Raw genomic sequence first — 15,987 nt, 5'->3', positions numbered from 1 at the left:
AAAATACTGTTTCCAGAGTTCCTTTTTTTCCTTTTCCACCATTTCAGCGTGGTTATATTATTTATTTGTAATAGCGTGATGTTACATTTTTACTTGCATGCCATTTTGGTCCTTCCTCTCTAATCTTGATTGATTTTAATTATTTTTTGAGTATGTAAAACATTGGCATCATTCTCAGGACAGGGTTCTCTGAGAATGTTGCTTACTGAATTAATTCTCTAACCAAAAGGAGAATTCCGCAATGGGGACTTTTCTCAAATCCCTCATATATAGCTCTTTTTCCAAAATGAAGCTTTTGAAGTCACCTGTAAGGATAATCATAGGCACAGAGAGAACCAATGGTAACATGTTATGTGACTTATTCTCTTGTCTGTGTAAATTATTGTGTGTCTGTATTGTTCTTGGTGTTTTGTTTTGTTTTGTTGTTCTTTTTTTTTTTTTCAAGTAAGCTCTACACCCAACCTGGGACGAGAACTCAGGACCCTGAGACCAAGGGTCAGACGCTGCACAAACTGAGCCAGCCAGGCGCCCCTATATTGTTTTTATACACTACTGGGTTTTGTTTTGTTTTGTTTTTTTAAGTTTATTTATTTATTTTGAGAGAGAGAGAAACAGAGACGTGGGAGGGGCGGGGGTGGGGAGAGAGAGAGAATCCCAAGCAGGCTCCATGCTGTCAGTGCAGAGCCTGATGTGGGGCTCGAACTCCCGAACTGTGAGATATGACCTGAGCCAAAACCAAGAGTTGGACTCTTAACTGACTGAGCCACCCAGGTGCCCCTAATTCCAGAACACTTTTAAGCCATTCATTCATTCATTTTTTTTTTTATTTTAGAGAGAGAGAGAGCATGTGAGTGGAGGAGAAGGGCAGAGGGAGACAGGAAGAGAGAATCTTTTTTTTTTTTTTTTTAATGTTAATTATTTTTGAGAGAGACCATGCGAGCAGGAGAGGGGCAGAGAGGGGGTGGGACAGAGCATCCTAAGCGGGCTCCACGCTGACAGTAGAGAGCCCAGGGCGGGGCTCAATGTCATGATTTCACAATCAGGAGATCATGACCTGAGCCAAAATCCAGAGTCGGTCGCTGACCCCTCTGAGCCACCCAGGTGCCCCTTTTTGCCTTAAGTTTGTTTATTTATTTATTTTAGTTGTCTCTACAGCCAATGTGGGGCTCAAACTCACAAGCCTGAAAGCAAGAGTCTTGTGCTTTTCCAACTGAGCCAGCCAAGCATCCCTAGTTCTAGAACATTTCCATCACCCCAATAAAAGCCCCCTACCTGCTAGCAGTCAGTCCCAAAACATACTGTTTTGTGCTTTGCCCTTTTCACTTTGTATGTTGTGAACAATTTTCTCACCCAGTTAAAATATTCACCTAAAATACGATCATGGTGCAGGATCCTAGACCCCCGTGATTGGACACTGAGGTCATTTCCCCAACAATACTCTGGGTTTTCTTTTATCACCAAGCATTAGAGTTCATCTTAGACCGAGCCTGCCCATCCGTTTCTGTCTACCAGGGGAAAGAATTTACCAAAGTTCTTTTGTTTTTTTAAGTTTATTTATTTTGAGAGAGGGAGAGCACACGAGTGAGGGAGGGGGAGAGAGAGAGAATCCTAGGGAGGCTCCGCACCACAGCACAGAGCCCAACACAGGGCTCTAACCCACAAACTGGGGTGTGGCGCCCCACCAGAATTCTTAATCAGATTCTGGTTTATAGGTATATTACCAAGTTCATGTGCAAGTTAATGACTCAAACCATTACGGTGTTTGGATTTCATGCGCTGTTTTTCGCAGAAGGGAAAGCATAGCAACTGCTTTCGTGTGTTGGTTTTTGGTGAGAAATCCCAGGTCGTACTAGCTTTGTGTTTTCTCAAAGATACACATAACTGTGAGGGGCGCCTGGCTGGCTCAGTTAGTACAGCGTGTGACTCTTGATCTCAGGGTTGTGAGTTCAAGGCACGGTGCCTTCTTAAAAAAAAATTGTAAAAGAAATACATCAGTGTGAACCCAGGTTTACAGATTTGCTAAGGCCGTGCCATCCAGTGTCAGCTGGTGTCCAGGCCAAACAGATGATGGTGATAGTGATGATTAAACCAATACATGTAAGGTACTTTGCTGATTGACAAAAGCCCTTTATTTTCTTAGTCTTCACGAATTTCCTGTGAGCAATTAGTATTATTTGTTTTCTTTTTTTAATTTTTTTAACGTTTATTTACTTTTGAGAGACAGAGCACAAGCGGGGGAGGGGCAGAGAGAGAGGGAGACACAGAATCCGAAGCGGGCTCCAGCACAGAGCCCGACACGGGGCTCGAACTCACGAACCGTGAAATCAGGACCTGAGCCGAAGTCAGACGCTTAACCGACTGAGCCGCCCAGGCGCCCCTCAATTAGTATTCTTTCTATTTAAAATACGTGCAGGGGCGCCTGGATGCCTCAGTCGGCTCAGGTCATGATCTCACAGTTCGTGAGCTCGAGCCCCACGCTGGGCTCTGCCCTGCTTGGGATTCTTCTCTCCCTTTCCCTCTGCCCCTCCAGCCTGCTCGTGCGCTTACACGCACACGCGCTCTCTCAAAATACATAAACGTTTAAAACATAAAATAAAATATATGGAAAGCAGGGCCCAGAGTTTACGTAACTTGCCTTTCGCTCCCCAGCTCAGAAGTGACAGAGCTGGATTTCCACAATAGGAAATAGGTTTATTTACTCTCAGTCCAGGACTATTTGTACATCACGCTCCGGGACAGGGGGTCATTCTCTGTCACTTTCGCCTAGTAGGAGAGCCCATGAAGATTTGCCGTTCGCATCTGCCTGGCCTTCTCCCATTCCTGGGGCTTGGTTTGCGTCTTTAAGATTTTGGCCTGCAATTCGAGCACCTGCCACCAGATGGAAGGAATGCTCTGTTAAGGAAGACAGAGCAGGCATTAAAATGGCTGTTTGGGGGCGCCTGGGTGGCGCAGTCGGTTAGGCGTCCGACTTCAGCCAGGTCACGATCTCGCGGTCCGTGAGTTCGAGCCCCGCGTCGGGCTCTGGGCTGATGGCTCGGAGCCTGGAGCCTGCTTCCGATTCTGTGTCTCCCTCTCTCTCTGCCCCTCCCCCATTCATGCTCTGTCTCTCTCTGTCCCAAAAATAAATAAACGTTGAAAAAAAAAATTTATAAAATGGCTGTTTGTGGGGGTGCCTGGGTGGCTCAGTCGGTTGAGCGTCCGACTTGGTCTCAGGTCATGATCTCACAGTTTGCGAGTTCGAGCCCTGCGTCGGGCTCTGTGCTGACAGCTCTGAGCCTGGAGCCTGCTTCACATTCTGTGTCTTCCTGTCTCTCGGCCCCTCCCCTGCTCATGCTCTCTCTCTGTCTCTCAATAATAAATAAACGTTAAAAAAAAAATTTAAATGGCTGTTTGTGGTCAGTCATTAACTTATGGGATTATTTGTATAGATAATGCCCTCTGTCTTCATTCGGATCTCTGCCCCCATTATCTTAGTGACTGACTTAGCAGGATTTCTTTTTTACTGCTGCCTTTTGTCCCAAGACGATTTGTCATACCTTCGGCCCTCTTTGGCTGAGCTGAAAAGCCTTCGTTCCTCTCACCTTGCCCTCGCATCTTCTAATAATTGCCCCTCTCCTGGAGTGCCTCGGGGATGGGTGTTTCTGCCTTCTGTTCCTCTGTTCAATCCACCCTGCATAATTCAGCCAAATTAACGTTTGGGAAATGCCACTTTTTAACTTGTCCTCCAGAAATTTCCCTCTCCATTATCTAAGGATTCGTCCCTGTCTTATCTTCTGTGCTTAAAATACATACACCTTGCCTTGGTTCCTGCTGTCCGTGTATCCTATCCATCTTCAACACCTCCTTCAAATTCTAATTTCTTTATTCATTGCGTCAGCAGATGTGTTTGGATGTGTTACCACGTGTCAAGCACTGTTTTAGGACCTAAGGATTCATAGTGGAATAAGGCAGGCAAAGTCTCTGTTCTCGTGGGACTTAAATTCTAGAGGGAGAGTCAGACGTCCCCTTCCCGCAAAGCAGCCCCCTAATCCTCCCCCCCCCCAGTACTCCCTTCTTCAATCTCAGAACACTTTTTTTTTTTTTTTAAAGTATGATATCGCATTCTACCCAAACTGATGCATACATGTGAGCGTTGCTGTCCCGCGAGGTGCCTTTGGGAGCTGTGACGCTCTGATGCCATAGGACTTGTTCAGTACACGTAGAGCACTTTTCTTTAGGAACACCATCCGGAGCCTGCAGTATATTCACCTAAATATCCTCAGCTGTGGCAGATGCTCACCCTTTGAGGATGCATCGGAGTTTTCAAAACAGCCTCGCGTCTCCTGGCCGGGTAAATTAGCTAAGTGACGGTGTGTGACACAGGAAGGAGACTGGGTTTCTGACAGCTCAAAACTGGGCTCTTGAAGGAGCTACCTAAAGAGGAATCCAGAAACATCAGAAGAAGTGACAGCAGCCCTGAAGTAAGGTCACATCCTACCTTGAAGGATAGCGCTCATTTGAAAATACCAGTTCTGGTCATTTTGCCGGAAGACATTAATTGCAGTATCTGTAGTCCTGCCTGGTGGCGTTTACCGCCTGATGAATTCTCAGCTTGCATTTTTGCTTGTTTGTTTTTCCTCTTCTCCCAATTAAACGATACGTCCCTTAGGAGTAAGAAGTTTGGTTCTGTTTTTCGTATCCCCCACAATACAGTCTTTGCACATAATCGGTGATCGGTAATAATATGTTGATTGATGAGACAGAAATACAGGTAGTAAAGCATTAGTTGATATTGTTAGTGTCAGTATCCACTGTAACAATATCCTGGCTGTTTACGATTTTGCAAATCAAGTTCACGTGTGGGGGGGGTAGTACCATTCGGTGTTTTTATTGTATGCGAGAGGGTCTCCTAAAGTGAGATCCTCTTTCTGCTTGTAAAGCTAACATTGGTATTAATGTAAATGAAATCGTTTGCCTTTGATTTGTTTGCTTAAACCTCTAATGGAGATTGATTGTGTCACGATATTAGAAGGACTTAGGACTGACTCTAGACTATTTGGAGTACAGTATCCTGTGTTAGTTTAGAAAGTTCGGGAGGTGAAAACATTAACCCTTGTTTCCATTTCTTTCCAGAACCTTTGTTTCATTTTGCCACAATTTTTGTACCAGTTCTTCTGTGGATTCTCACAACAGGTTTGTTTCCCTAGTTGTTATAATGTAGTTGACATTGGCTATTAATAAATTACCTTTTTATGTATTGGACTGTAGAGAGGTATGTTCAAAGTCAAATGATTTTTTTAATTTTTTTTCTTCTTTGATTCAACAGTTGATCTTCTTGGCCCGGCTTTTGACAATAGCAAACGTTTATATCTTTGCTTTAGTGATGTTCTTATTATTAACTATCTTTTTGAAAGTTATTTGGTATGTCCTGTTGGAGTTGAGATAACCTTGAGAGTTTTCCTTTTATTTTATTTTTTTTAAGATTTTATTTGTAAGTCATCTCTATACCCCATGTGTGTCTCGAACTCACAACCCCAAGATGAAGAGTCACATGCTTTTCTAACCGAGCCAGCCAAGCGCCCCGAGAGTATTTCTTTTAATCAGTATAAACCATGTTTTCCAATAATCCTAAAATAGTATAGTTTAATACTTTATCGAACAAAACCTCACCCCTTTGTAGCCTCTCAGATTGATTTTCTAGAAAAACGATCCTTAAACTGGCCAAGAAGCTGTGATCCCTGGATAAAGCCTTGGATTGCTTGAGCGTCTCTACATTTTTTGCCCTTTGTTCTTTGCCGAACGTCTGTTACATAAAGAATATGCTCTGTGTTATTTTGACCCGTAAGCGGCAGGATGGGCATGCACATTTGTAGTTTTAACCACCAAAATGGATTTTGTGTTGCTTCTCGTGGAAGTATAGCCAAACACAGGAGCTGTAATACTCACTGAGAAATTTTGTGGTTAATCTATAAGCAATTCCATGATTTGGCCAAGTTGAGGTGCTCCTGACATCACCACAGGTATTAGAGGACCAAGTTTCTAAATTTCAAGCATGCTTCATTCCTCCTGGTAGGAAGCAATGTGGTTTTGGTTTGGGTTTTTTTTTTAATTTCTTGGCGGTATTTTTAATTTTTTTTAATGCTTATTTTATTTTTGGGAGAGAGACAGAGCGTGAGCAGGGGAGGGGCAGAGAGAGAGAGGGAGACACAGAATCCGAAACAGACTCCGGACTCCGAGCCGTCAGCACAGAGCCCGACGTGGGGCTCGAACTCACGGACCGTGACCTGAGCCGAAGTCGGATGCTTAACCGACCGAGCCACCCAGGCACCGGGGCAGTATTTTTAAAACAGTGTATCCTTCTGAATAGGAAGTGACCGCTCTCTTTCCCTAGAACTTGCCTCCTCTTCGTTAGGTGACCTGTCTCTTGCATCAGCCTTCTTGTATCCAAGACTAACAGTATTAGTTACAGTTTTCTAAATTTCTGATGAAGCTGCTTTGTCTGAACATTCAGATCACTGCTGACCACATGTTTCTAATCCCTCGCGTCCTTGGATGAACGCAAGTGTTAAAAAGACATTTCAGATTTTGTAGCAAAGCCCTAAAGGGAAATTGGCTTAACCTGGTTAAAACGCTGTTGTTAATTTTTCAAACTCAAAGGGTGTTGCTTTGCCGTCCTTTGTTATCTCATGTACAAGTTGTGTGAAGGAAGGACTTCTTCCTTCCAAAGCCAGCTGAGATTCGGACCCTGGTCTGTCCGGGGTCTGCTTAGGTGACCTTAGCTCTTCAGCTCTCCACGGGAGGTGGCGTTTGGTTTTCTCAGTTGCTCAGATGGTAGGTTCGTTCGCTTGACGAATATCTCTTGAGTGTCTCCTGTGTGCCAGGCTGAGTGCTGGCGATATAACAGTGATCAAAACCAAGTCTTACACCCCAGCAGAGCCTGCAGTATAGCGTTAGGGGAGAGACTAAAGTCATCCAAGTATGTCAGGTACTGATAAAGACCCTGAAGGAAAAAGTAAAGCATTATGAATGGGCAGAGGATGACTGCAGAAGTCTGCTATTTCAGAGAAGATGATCTGGAAAGTTCTCTCTGAGGTGACATTTGGGTGGAGAGCTGAAGGAGCGGAGGGAGGGAGCTAGCAGACGTTTTAGAGAAAAAGTGGATCGGGTCAAAAGATCTCTCCAAGGCGGCGGCCTGTTTGCAATATCTTTATTTTTTACTTTGACCTTGTGCTAGTGCTGGATGTAGCAACCGTTATTGCAAATGTGGTTGTTGTTTTTTTGGTTTTAAGTTTGTTTGTTTGTTTGTTTAGAGAGAAATAGAACTAGCAGGGAAGGCAGAGGGAGGGTGGGGGGGACAGAGGATCCAAGGCCAGCTCTGGATCACAGAGCCAGCACAGAGCCCGAGGCGGGGCTTGAACTCACACACTGTGAGGTCATGACCTGGGCCAAAACCAGGAGTCAGAAGCTTAACCAACTGTGCTGCCCAGGCGCCCTAATCGTACTTAGGTTTGGAGTGCCTACAGGTAGTAAGCCTTTTCCAACTCGGGTCCATATCCCATGTTCTCCACGACCCTAGAACTTGGAGAGCAGGATTATAGAGAATGTAGAAATGGGACCAGGATTCAGATTCTTCAAGCAAAAAGCAACCCTTTCTTTTTTCTTAGAGTTTGTTTGTTTTTGAGAGAGAGAAAGCACGTGCATGAAAGCAAAGGAGAGGCGGAGAGGGAGAGAGAGAATCCCAAGCAGGCTCTGCACTGACGGCAGAGAGCCGGATGTGGGGCTCCAACTCAGGAACCACAAGATCGTGACCTGAGCCAAAGTCCGACACTTAACCGACCGAGCCACCCACGCGCCCCAAAAAGCAGCTCTTTTCTTTAGCAAAGATAATACTGGTCTTTTTCCTTTGTGAAAAGAAAACATTTATAAGAGGTTTAATAAGAAAGTATTATCAACTAAACCTGTTGGGTTTTTTGAGGGCATTCTGTCTCCTAATTATCCATCTAAGAATTACCGTTATCTCTCAGGTAACATCGAAGTATCGTAGTGGAACAAAAAGAGATTGATGCTTCTTTTGTTTGAGTGAAATTCAAGACCAAATTGCATACCAGCCCATCTTCCTGTTTGTTTGTTATCGTTGTTTTAGTTTTCTCATTAGTGAAAATGGGGTGGTTTCTGATGAAAACATGGTATTGTGTCCCAACAAACTAATCCTCTCCCTTGAGAATTAAAAGGAACAAAACACCTATTTGGAGGTACTTTTTAATTCGTTAGATAATTTTTGCTGTGTGGAAACCTTCGTGTATTCTGTGTAGGAGCCGTATTTTTAATGTCGTTGAGAACGTTGCACGCGTTTTCTTGCATGGTCTCTACTGCGGGCCAGAGTTCAGGTCCCTTCCCCTGGGCTCCCTTAGTTCCTTGCACACTCACCACTCTGCCTCCCCCTCTAGAACTTGAGCTCCTTGGCAGGGAAGGCATGACTCTTCTCTATCCTCAGTACTTGTCACTTAGTAAGCACTCAGCAAGTGTTTTTGAAGTCAACTAATAAACGAACTAACATTCTAGTCAAGTTGTTCCCAACCCTTTTGAATCAGCCGCCCCTATTGTGACAGTAATTGTATCTTTAGTAGCCGTTGATTGAAAAATGCCTAATTCTGTTCATTTGTGTCACTAACATTTAAATGCATTTTATTAATCACGAAACATTTATATGTGGGAACATACATATGAATATAGGATCTCCCTTATTCGGGCCACATGGTTATATGACAACATTTAGTACTTTGTAGAAACCTGTGGAACTCAATATAGTAAAGCGAGGGTCATAGCATACCTTAATTTTCTTTCCATTAAAAAAAAAGATCCACGGTGTCAGATCAGTCCTTTATATATATGTGTGTTATAACTTCCAATCTCTCCTGCTTCGTTCATTTAATATTTATTGAATGTTTTCTGTACACCAAGTTCTGTTCTAGGGGCTCAGTATTGTCAAGACCACCAGCCAAAGACCACCAGGAACACCCCTGTAGTTGATCATATTAGGTTTAGTACTCCATGCCGAAGGAAGAGTGTGCACCGTGAAGAATGGTGGGGCCTCTCAGGAAGAGAATATTAGAAAAGGCTTAGAAGATTGGGGTTGGCGCACCCGGCTGGCTCAGTAGAGCACGTGCCTCTTGATCTTGAGGTCATGAGTTCGAGCCCCATGCTGGTTGCAGAGATTACTTAAAATCTTAAAAAGGGGGGGGGGTGGGTTTGAATTAGGTCATTGGGGAAGGGTGTGGGTGGGGAGGCTTGCTCTAGATTGGGTGCTGTCACTAAGTGGGGGTAATTTTGTGACTAAGCATTTCAGTAAATCTTACCCAGGAGGTTAACTTTGTCATTTGGACAATATTCATATTCTGTGCTCAGTGTGACTACGGAGAGGTCGTGTTCTTGTCTTGAGCCATCGTGGTCACAGAATAGTGAAATGCTGAGTCACAAAATTACCCCCACACTAGAATTTAAGCTCTATGTGGGCAGGGATTTTTATTTACTTTATTGTCAGCTATAGCCTGAGAAAAGCCGGGCAGCCTCGTCTGGTGCTGCTGTTCTGTGAAGTTATTCATGCTCCTGGCACTATTCTGCGACCTGGCAGAATAACCTTGTCTGGTGGTGGGTGGTGTTGTTGTTGTTGTTGTTCCGGTGTTGTTGTTGTCCTGGCACTCAAGCTTCTGGATGGCAGGGGGCTGCCTAGTGTGATGACAGAGACAATAAAACTAACAAATTTATAACATCGGATAAAAGGCGATTAGTGCTATAGGAAAATAAAAAACAGGATAAAGGGGGAAATGCGTCCATGAGGGAGGGAATGGCAAGGTAAGTCCAGATCGGCCTCTCTGAGAAGGTGACATTTGAGCTGATCTTTGTGAGTGAGGGAGTCATCGGGGAGGCTGTCGAAAGGAAAAGTGTTCCGGGCAGGTGCAACAGTTCAAAGGAAGTCCAAAGTCGGGAGTGTGTCTGACATGTTGGAGGTAGAGTGACGGAGGCATTATTGGTGGAGTGGAGTGAGCAAGAACTGGGAGAAACACGACACGCAGCCAGACAGGTAGAAGAAGCCAGAACAAGTGGGGACTGTATAGCCACCCCTTCGCAGGAACCCTTCCCCCCCCCTTTTTTTTTTTTAAACTTTCAGAGATCAAGGAATCCACTGGAGAGTCTGAACAAAACAATGACTTGATTTGACTTATTTTCTAACAGAACTACTCAGGCCATTGTGTTGAGAATAGACGGTAGGTCAAAGGCAAAGCAGGGAGCCATTTAGGAAGCTTACAGGGTGGTAACTGTGGAGGTGCTGAGACGTGATCTGGTTCTGAACGTATTTAAAGGCAGAGCCAGCAAACACTTCTTAGTTGATTCGATGTGGGCTGTGAAAAAGAGAAGAGTCGAGGATGAATCCGAGATTCTGGTTGTGATTAATACCCAAGGTTTAGTTGCCCTTTGCTGACATGAGGGAGACTTCAAGAGGGGCAGGTTTGAGGTGAGGGCAAGTCAGGAGTTGAGTTCAGGAGGTGTCAAGTGGGCAGCTGGATACACGGGGGCTTGTCTGGGCCAAACATAAATATTCGGGAATGTTCAGCGAATGGATGGTATTAAAACCACAGGGCTGATGGGATCACCTAGAGAGTGAGTAGGAGGTTCCAAACAGTGAGTGCTGGAACACTCCCAACAGAGGGCTCGGGAAGAATAGGAGACAGAAAAAATGGCGGGGGTGCCTGGGTGGCTCCGTCGGTTAAGTGTCCGACTTCGGCTCAGGTCATGATCTCACGGTTCGTGTGTTTGAGCCCCGCATCGGGCTCTGTGCTGACAGCTCAGAGCCTGGAGCCTGCTTCGGATTCTGGGTCTCCCTCTCTCTCTCTGCCCCTCCCGAACTCGTGCTCTGTCTCTGTCGCGTGCATTCTCAAAAATGAATAAACATTAAAAAGAAGAAGAAGTGGCTATGGAGGTAGGAGAATCACTGATTTCAAAATATTTCTTGAGCACCTAGGCGGATACTAGGGTTGCAGACATTATGGGGGCTCCTCACTGAGGTAGAGAACATAAGACAAAGCAGATTTAAGGGGAAAGTTAATGAGTTTGGTTTTAGACATTATGAGTTGCAGGTGCCTATGGACAGCCAGCACAAAGTTGGAAATTTTGGTCTGGAGCCTGGGAAAGTCCTGCCTGTATACGCATATTTAGCTTTGTTTTTGCAAATACATTTAGAATCCATAGTAAATGGCCACATTCACTGTCATAAATATAGCCTGGAGAAGGTGATAGCGATCTTTGAAACCATGTAAAAATGGGTGCCTGGGTGGCTCAGTCAGTTAAGCATCTGACTTCGGCTCAGGTCCTGATCTCGCGGTTCGTGAGTTCGAGCCCCGCATCGGGCTTGCTGCTGTCAGCGCAGGGCCTGCTTGGGATCCTTTGTCCTCCTCCCTCTCTCTGCCCCTCCCCCATTCGCATGCGTGCACTCTCTCTCTCTCTCGAAAATAAATAAACATTCAAAAAATATATTTTTTTAAATAAAACCTTGTAAAATATTAATGACAGAACCACTGTGACACAGGCTGGCCACTGCCTATGCTTAGTTTCCTGAGGGGCTCCAGGCTTATACTTAATTGGCCTTTGACAACGACAAATCTTCTCAAAATCTATTCGTAAATATCTGTTAGAAATAGAGCTGTTGGGGAGCCTGGGTGACTCAGTCGGTTAAGCGTCCAACTTCAGCTCAGGTCATGATCTCACGGTCTGTGAGTTCGAGCCCCGCGTTGGGCTCTGTGCTGACAGCTCAGAGCCTGGAGCCTGCTTCAGATTCTTGGTCTCCCTCTCTCTGCCCCTCCCCTGCTGACGCTCTGTCTCTCTCTCCTTGAAAATAAACATTAAAAAAAACAGAAAGGGAGATAGAGCCGATAGCATGGAAACATCCTGAATAAGATCCTTTGTAAAGGGAGGGTATATGAATATGATCTAGCACAGCATGTTTCTTTTCTGTAGTTATCAGAGAGACCTTATTTATGAACTTCCTTTACTATCACAAAAAAGAAAACGTGAAAGGATCCTCTCTTGTTTTCGCTTGTGATTTTTTTTTTTTTCCCCAAACACCTACATTTCTTTTTCTTCTGTCGTTTGTCATTTCAGCCGCTGTACGATGCCGCTTACCTTACAATGTACAACATCTGCTTCACATCCTTGCCCATCCTGGCCTACAGCCTACTGGAACAGCACATCAACATTGACACCCTGGCCTCGGATCCCCGACTGTATATGTAAGTGGAACATAGAGTTAAAAACCACTTCAGGCCCTCAAAACCGTGGGTTTCCTTTCCTCTGCAGGTAGGAAGGACGCAGCGGCCCCCCTGGTACCATTCAGCCGGGAGATAGATGGCCTGTGTCCTGGGTGTAGGTACCATCCTGGGATGCGTGTGAACCACTCAGTTTCATCTTCGGTAAAATACGGGTGACGGCAGCGTTTTTTGCGAGGAGTAAAGGAGGGACTGCATGTAAGACAAGTGCACACAGTGCCTGGCACACAGGAAGCTCTCAGGGGGATGGTAGCTATTAATCTGACTCTGACACCCTCCCCCACCATAGCTTCAGGCCTGTGCTGCGCGCTTTCATGCATTAAGAATGTTGAAAACCCGAAGGAAGCTGCTGAGTGAGTACAAACTATTTTCAGGGTTTCCGTGGAGTTTCAGTGAGGGAACTGCAGGAGTATAGCCCGGGAGTTACCGCACGGTTTCCCGTAGAGGCTACACTTGCTCACATCCACGTGAATGGGCTCCGTGCGTACCTGTGGCCCAGCACAAAATGCCGCCCTCCCCCTCGCCTGCTGTCACAAGACCCCGACCTCAGCCTGTGACTGTCGGTGTAGATCGCTCCGATCCTTCCTTCGGAACCGCGCAGCACGTTCCAGGTTTCACCCTCGGGGATGTAGTGACTCGGGGCGCTTCCCAAACGCCGTGACCTGAAACGAGACATAATGTGGCTAATTTCCGTGTGTTCAAGAGAAATTTAAATAGGAAACCGTAGGTCTGTAGAGGGAAGAGGGACAGTACATCGGCCGCCTCCCAGCATGGCAGGTGCTCAGGCCTGAGCTGCTGGGCGGCTGCTCCCCAAATCTCCATTCTCTCTCATGTTCTCGTGCTTGTCGGCGATCGTGTTGGGAGTTTCCAGCAGCCTCGTCGTTCATCTGAGTGCAGCTGGAAGGCCTCGCCTCTCCCCCAGCATACCATGATGCCCCTGCCCTTCTTCCCACGGGGCGTAATGTAACTCCGGGAGACAGTCTAGAAAGACAGGATCCGCTCAGTGACACTCGCAGAAGCCTCACTGGCTGGCACTTGCCGGGCACACGCTGCAGGCATCTTTAGGAAGGTGCCTTCCCTGTGGCTCCCAGTTGCCTTGAGAATGTGACTTATTGTCTGTGGTGAGAGCTTGTTTCTAAGAAGCAGCCCCCTCTGTCCTCCTGCAGTATTTCTAGGGCAAACAGCAACACGTTGCTCTATGCACCCCCCGAATTTCACATTCCTTCGTACACCTGGAAACGCTAGCAGGGAAAAGGTGCACGACCGCCGTGTTTTCGGGAAGCCCCACGGTGCTCAGTACCAAGCGGACAAGGATCAGTTGTGTTTCCATTATGAAGCTGTTCCTTATTTAAGACGGCCAGGTGACATTCTGGGTAGTATTGCAACAGGTGTGCCATTTGAGTGATTAGCTACCTTTCTGATAAATGTGAAGAGCAGTTTGAAACAGAAGCCGGAAGAATTCCATGCATAAACCATCCTCTTTCTGCAGCTCTGCTCCATGAGAATTAGTAGCCGTATTTGACGTTCTGACGTGCACTGAGAAGACTGTGTTATTTTTTTTAATTTTTTTTTTTTTTTACATTTATTTATTTTTGAGAAACAAAGTGTGAGCGGCGGAGGGCAGAGAGAGAGGGAGACACAGAATCCGAAGCAGGCTCCGGGCTCCGAGCTGTCAGCACAGAGCCCAACGCGGGGTTCGAACCCACGAACCGCAAGATCATGACCCGAGCCAAAGTCGGACGCTCAACCTACTGAACCACCCAGGCGCCCCGAAGATTGTATTTTAACAGATTTTAAGGTTTTGATCCACCTGCTGTTTATGAAACATTATGTGACTTGCGGCGCCTGGGTGGCTCAGTCGGTTAAGCGTCCGACTCTTGATTTCAGCTCGGGTCGTGATCTCATGGACGTCACATCGAGTCTGTATCGGGCCTCGCGCTGGGCCCAGAGCCGCCTTGAGATCCTCTCTTGCTCTTCCCCTCCCTGCCCCCCCTTCAAAAAAAAAAAAAAAAAAAAAAACAGAAAAACCTTATTTGACTCATTTGCAAAAAATATAAGGGACACACCAAGACCTAAAAAGTTTAAATTCCCAAGAGGAATGCTACTACACTAGTAGTTTTAAACTTTATTGACATTGGAGTCGCCTGGGCGCTTTAAAATTATCCTAATGCCCAGGTTACACCTCATGCCAGTGAAGCCAGAACGAGGGTGGGAGTGAGGCATCAGTGTTTTTTTTTTTTTTAAATTTTTTTTTTTTTCAACGTTTATTTATTTTTGGGACAGAGAGAGACAGAGCATGAACGGGGGAGGGGCAGAGAGAGAGGGAGACACAGAATCGGAAACAGGCTCCAGGCTCCGAGCCATCAGCCCAGAGCCCGACGCGGGGCTCGAACTCACGGACCGCGAGATCGTGACCTGGCTGAAGTCGGACGCTTAACCGACTGCGCCACCCAGGCGCCCCGAGGCATCAGTGTTTTTAAAGATCCCCACGTGATTCCAAGGTGCGTCACCGTTGGGGAACCATTATGATACTCCTTTTGAGGCTCATCTGTGAATGAGACTGACAAAAATACGTATCCCGCGTGGTTTTTATGTGGATAAAGATGGACAATGTAGGGGCACTTGGGTAGCTCGGTTGAGTGTCTGACTTCAACCCAGGTCATGATCTCGCGGTTGGTGAGTTCGAGCCCCGTGCCGGGCTTTGTGCTGACAGCACAGAGTCTGTTTGGGTCTCCCTCTCCCGCTCCCACTCCCCTGCTCGTGCACGCGTGCTCTCTCGCTCAAAGATCAATAAACATTTTTTAAAAATGGACAATGTATGTAAAACTCTTAACCCAGCTTCCTGACACGAAAGAAGTAGTCAGTAAACGGGAGCTAATTATTATTGGTGAGGTTGTTGTTGTCAGTGGCCAGAATTTTAACTTGGCACTCTGTTTACTCGCTGCCGTAGTCAGGAGGCGATTGCAGGGAGGTAGACCTGTGGCTCCGCATGGCCCTCCGGTCCTCCAGGGATAGCGCCCTGCATTACAACAGGGTCATCACACCTGTGTGCCTTTCGATGTGGCCTTGAAGAGACAGCCTCCGGAGGTTCATTACCCTGTGCCTTTTCCCATTTGCCAACAGGAAAATCTCTGACAATGCCATGCTCCAGTTGGGGCCCTTCTTATATTGGACATTTCTGGCTGCATTTGAAGGGACAGTGTTCTTCTTTGGGACCTACTTTCTCTTTCAGACTTCATCCCTGGAAGAAAATGCAAAGGTAAAAAAAAATATATATGTTCCATCTGTTGGTATTGTAAGCATGGCTTATCTTTTGTCTATCGGCACTGGATTTCTCATACATGTAATCTAGCTCTAATCATTTTGCCAACTTTTTCTTAAGGTGTAGTCTTTAGTTCCCACAACTTTTTTAGAACGATAGAAGTGTTGAAGTAAGCCGCCTCCTGTGCGCATGGCTAACTAGAGACCTTGTGTACAAACCTTCTAGAAGCTTAACTTGGCTGTAATTTTTAATAGCTGAACAGAGTTTTTAGTACTTCGGCATTTGGACCCCTATACCTTTCCTGATGTTTTCTTTTTAAGGAAACTCAACCCCCAACGTGGGGCTCGAACTCAGGACCTCAAGATCAGGAGTCACATGGTCTACTGACTGAGCCAGCCAGAGGCCGCAAGACTTCGCAAAGCAGGG

At 46.0% G+C, this 15,987-nt stretch overlaps 1 protein-coding gene across 11 annotated transcripts in view; it reads left to right on the top strand.

The window, feature by feature from the left end:
• The window catches only part of ATP11C (ATPase phospholipid transporting 11C), a 174,206-nt gene that overhangs the window by 139,144 nt on the left and 19,075 nt on the right, over positions 1–15,987 (top strand). For 10 of the 11 annotated variants that reach the window (XM_047082036.1, XM_047082035.1, XM_047082038.1 and 7 more), the window contains 3 exons: positions 5,113–5,172; positions 12,136–12,263; positions 15,423–15,558. In XM_047082036.1, coding sequence (XP_046937992.1) covers positions 5,113–5,172; positions 12,136–12,263; positions 15,423–15,558 — 324 coding nt within the window. Of the gene's footprint in view, positions 1–4,217; positions 5,083–5,112; positions 5,173–12,135; positions 12,264–15,422; positions 15,559–15,987 lie in introns of those variants that run through there. The other variant, XM_047082045.1, reaches the window with a different exon arrangement.

Source organism: Lynx rufus, unplaced genomic scaffold (genome assembly GCF_022079265.1).
Source record: "Lynx rufus isolate CCGP_SWC_20201006 ecotype Redwood Valley unplaced genomic scaffold, mLynRuf1.p SCAF_19, whole genome shotgun sequence".
In the NCBI taxonomy this organism is placed as follows: Eukaryota; Metazoa; Chordata; class Mammalia; order Carnivora; family Felidae; genus Lynx; species Lynx rufus.
This window is presented reverse-complemented; position numbering and strand designations above follow the sequence as displayed.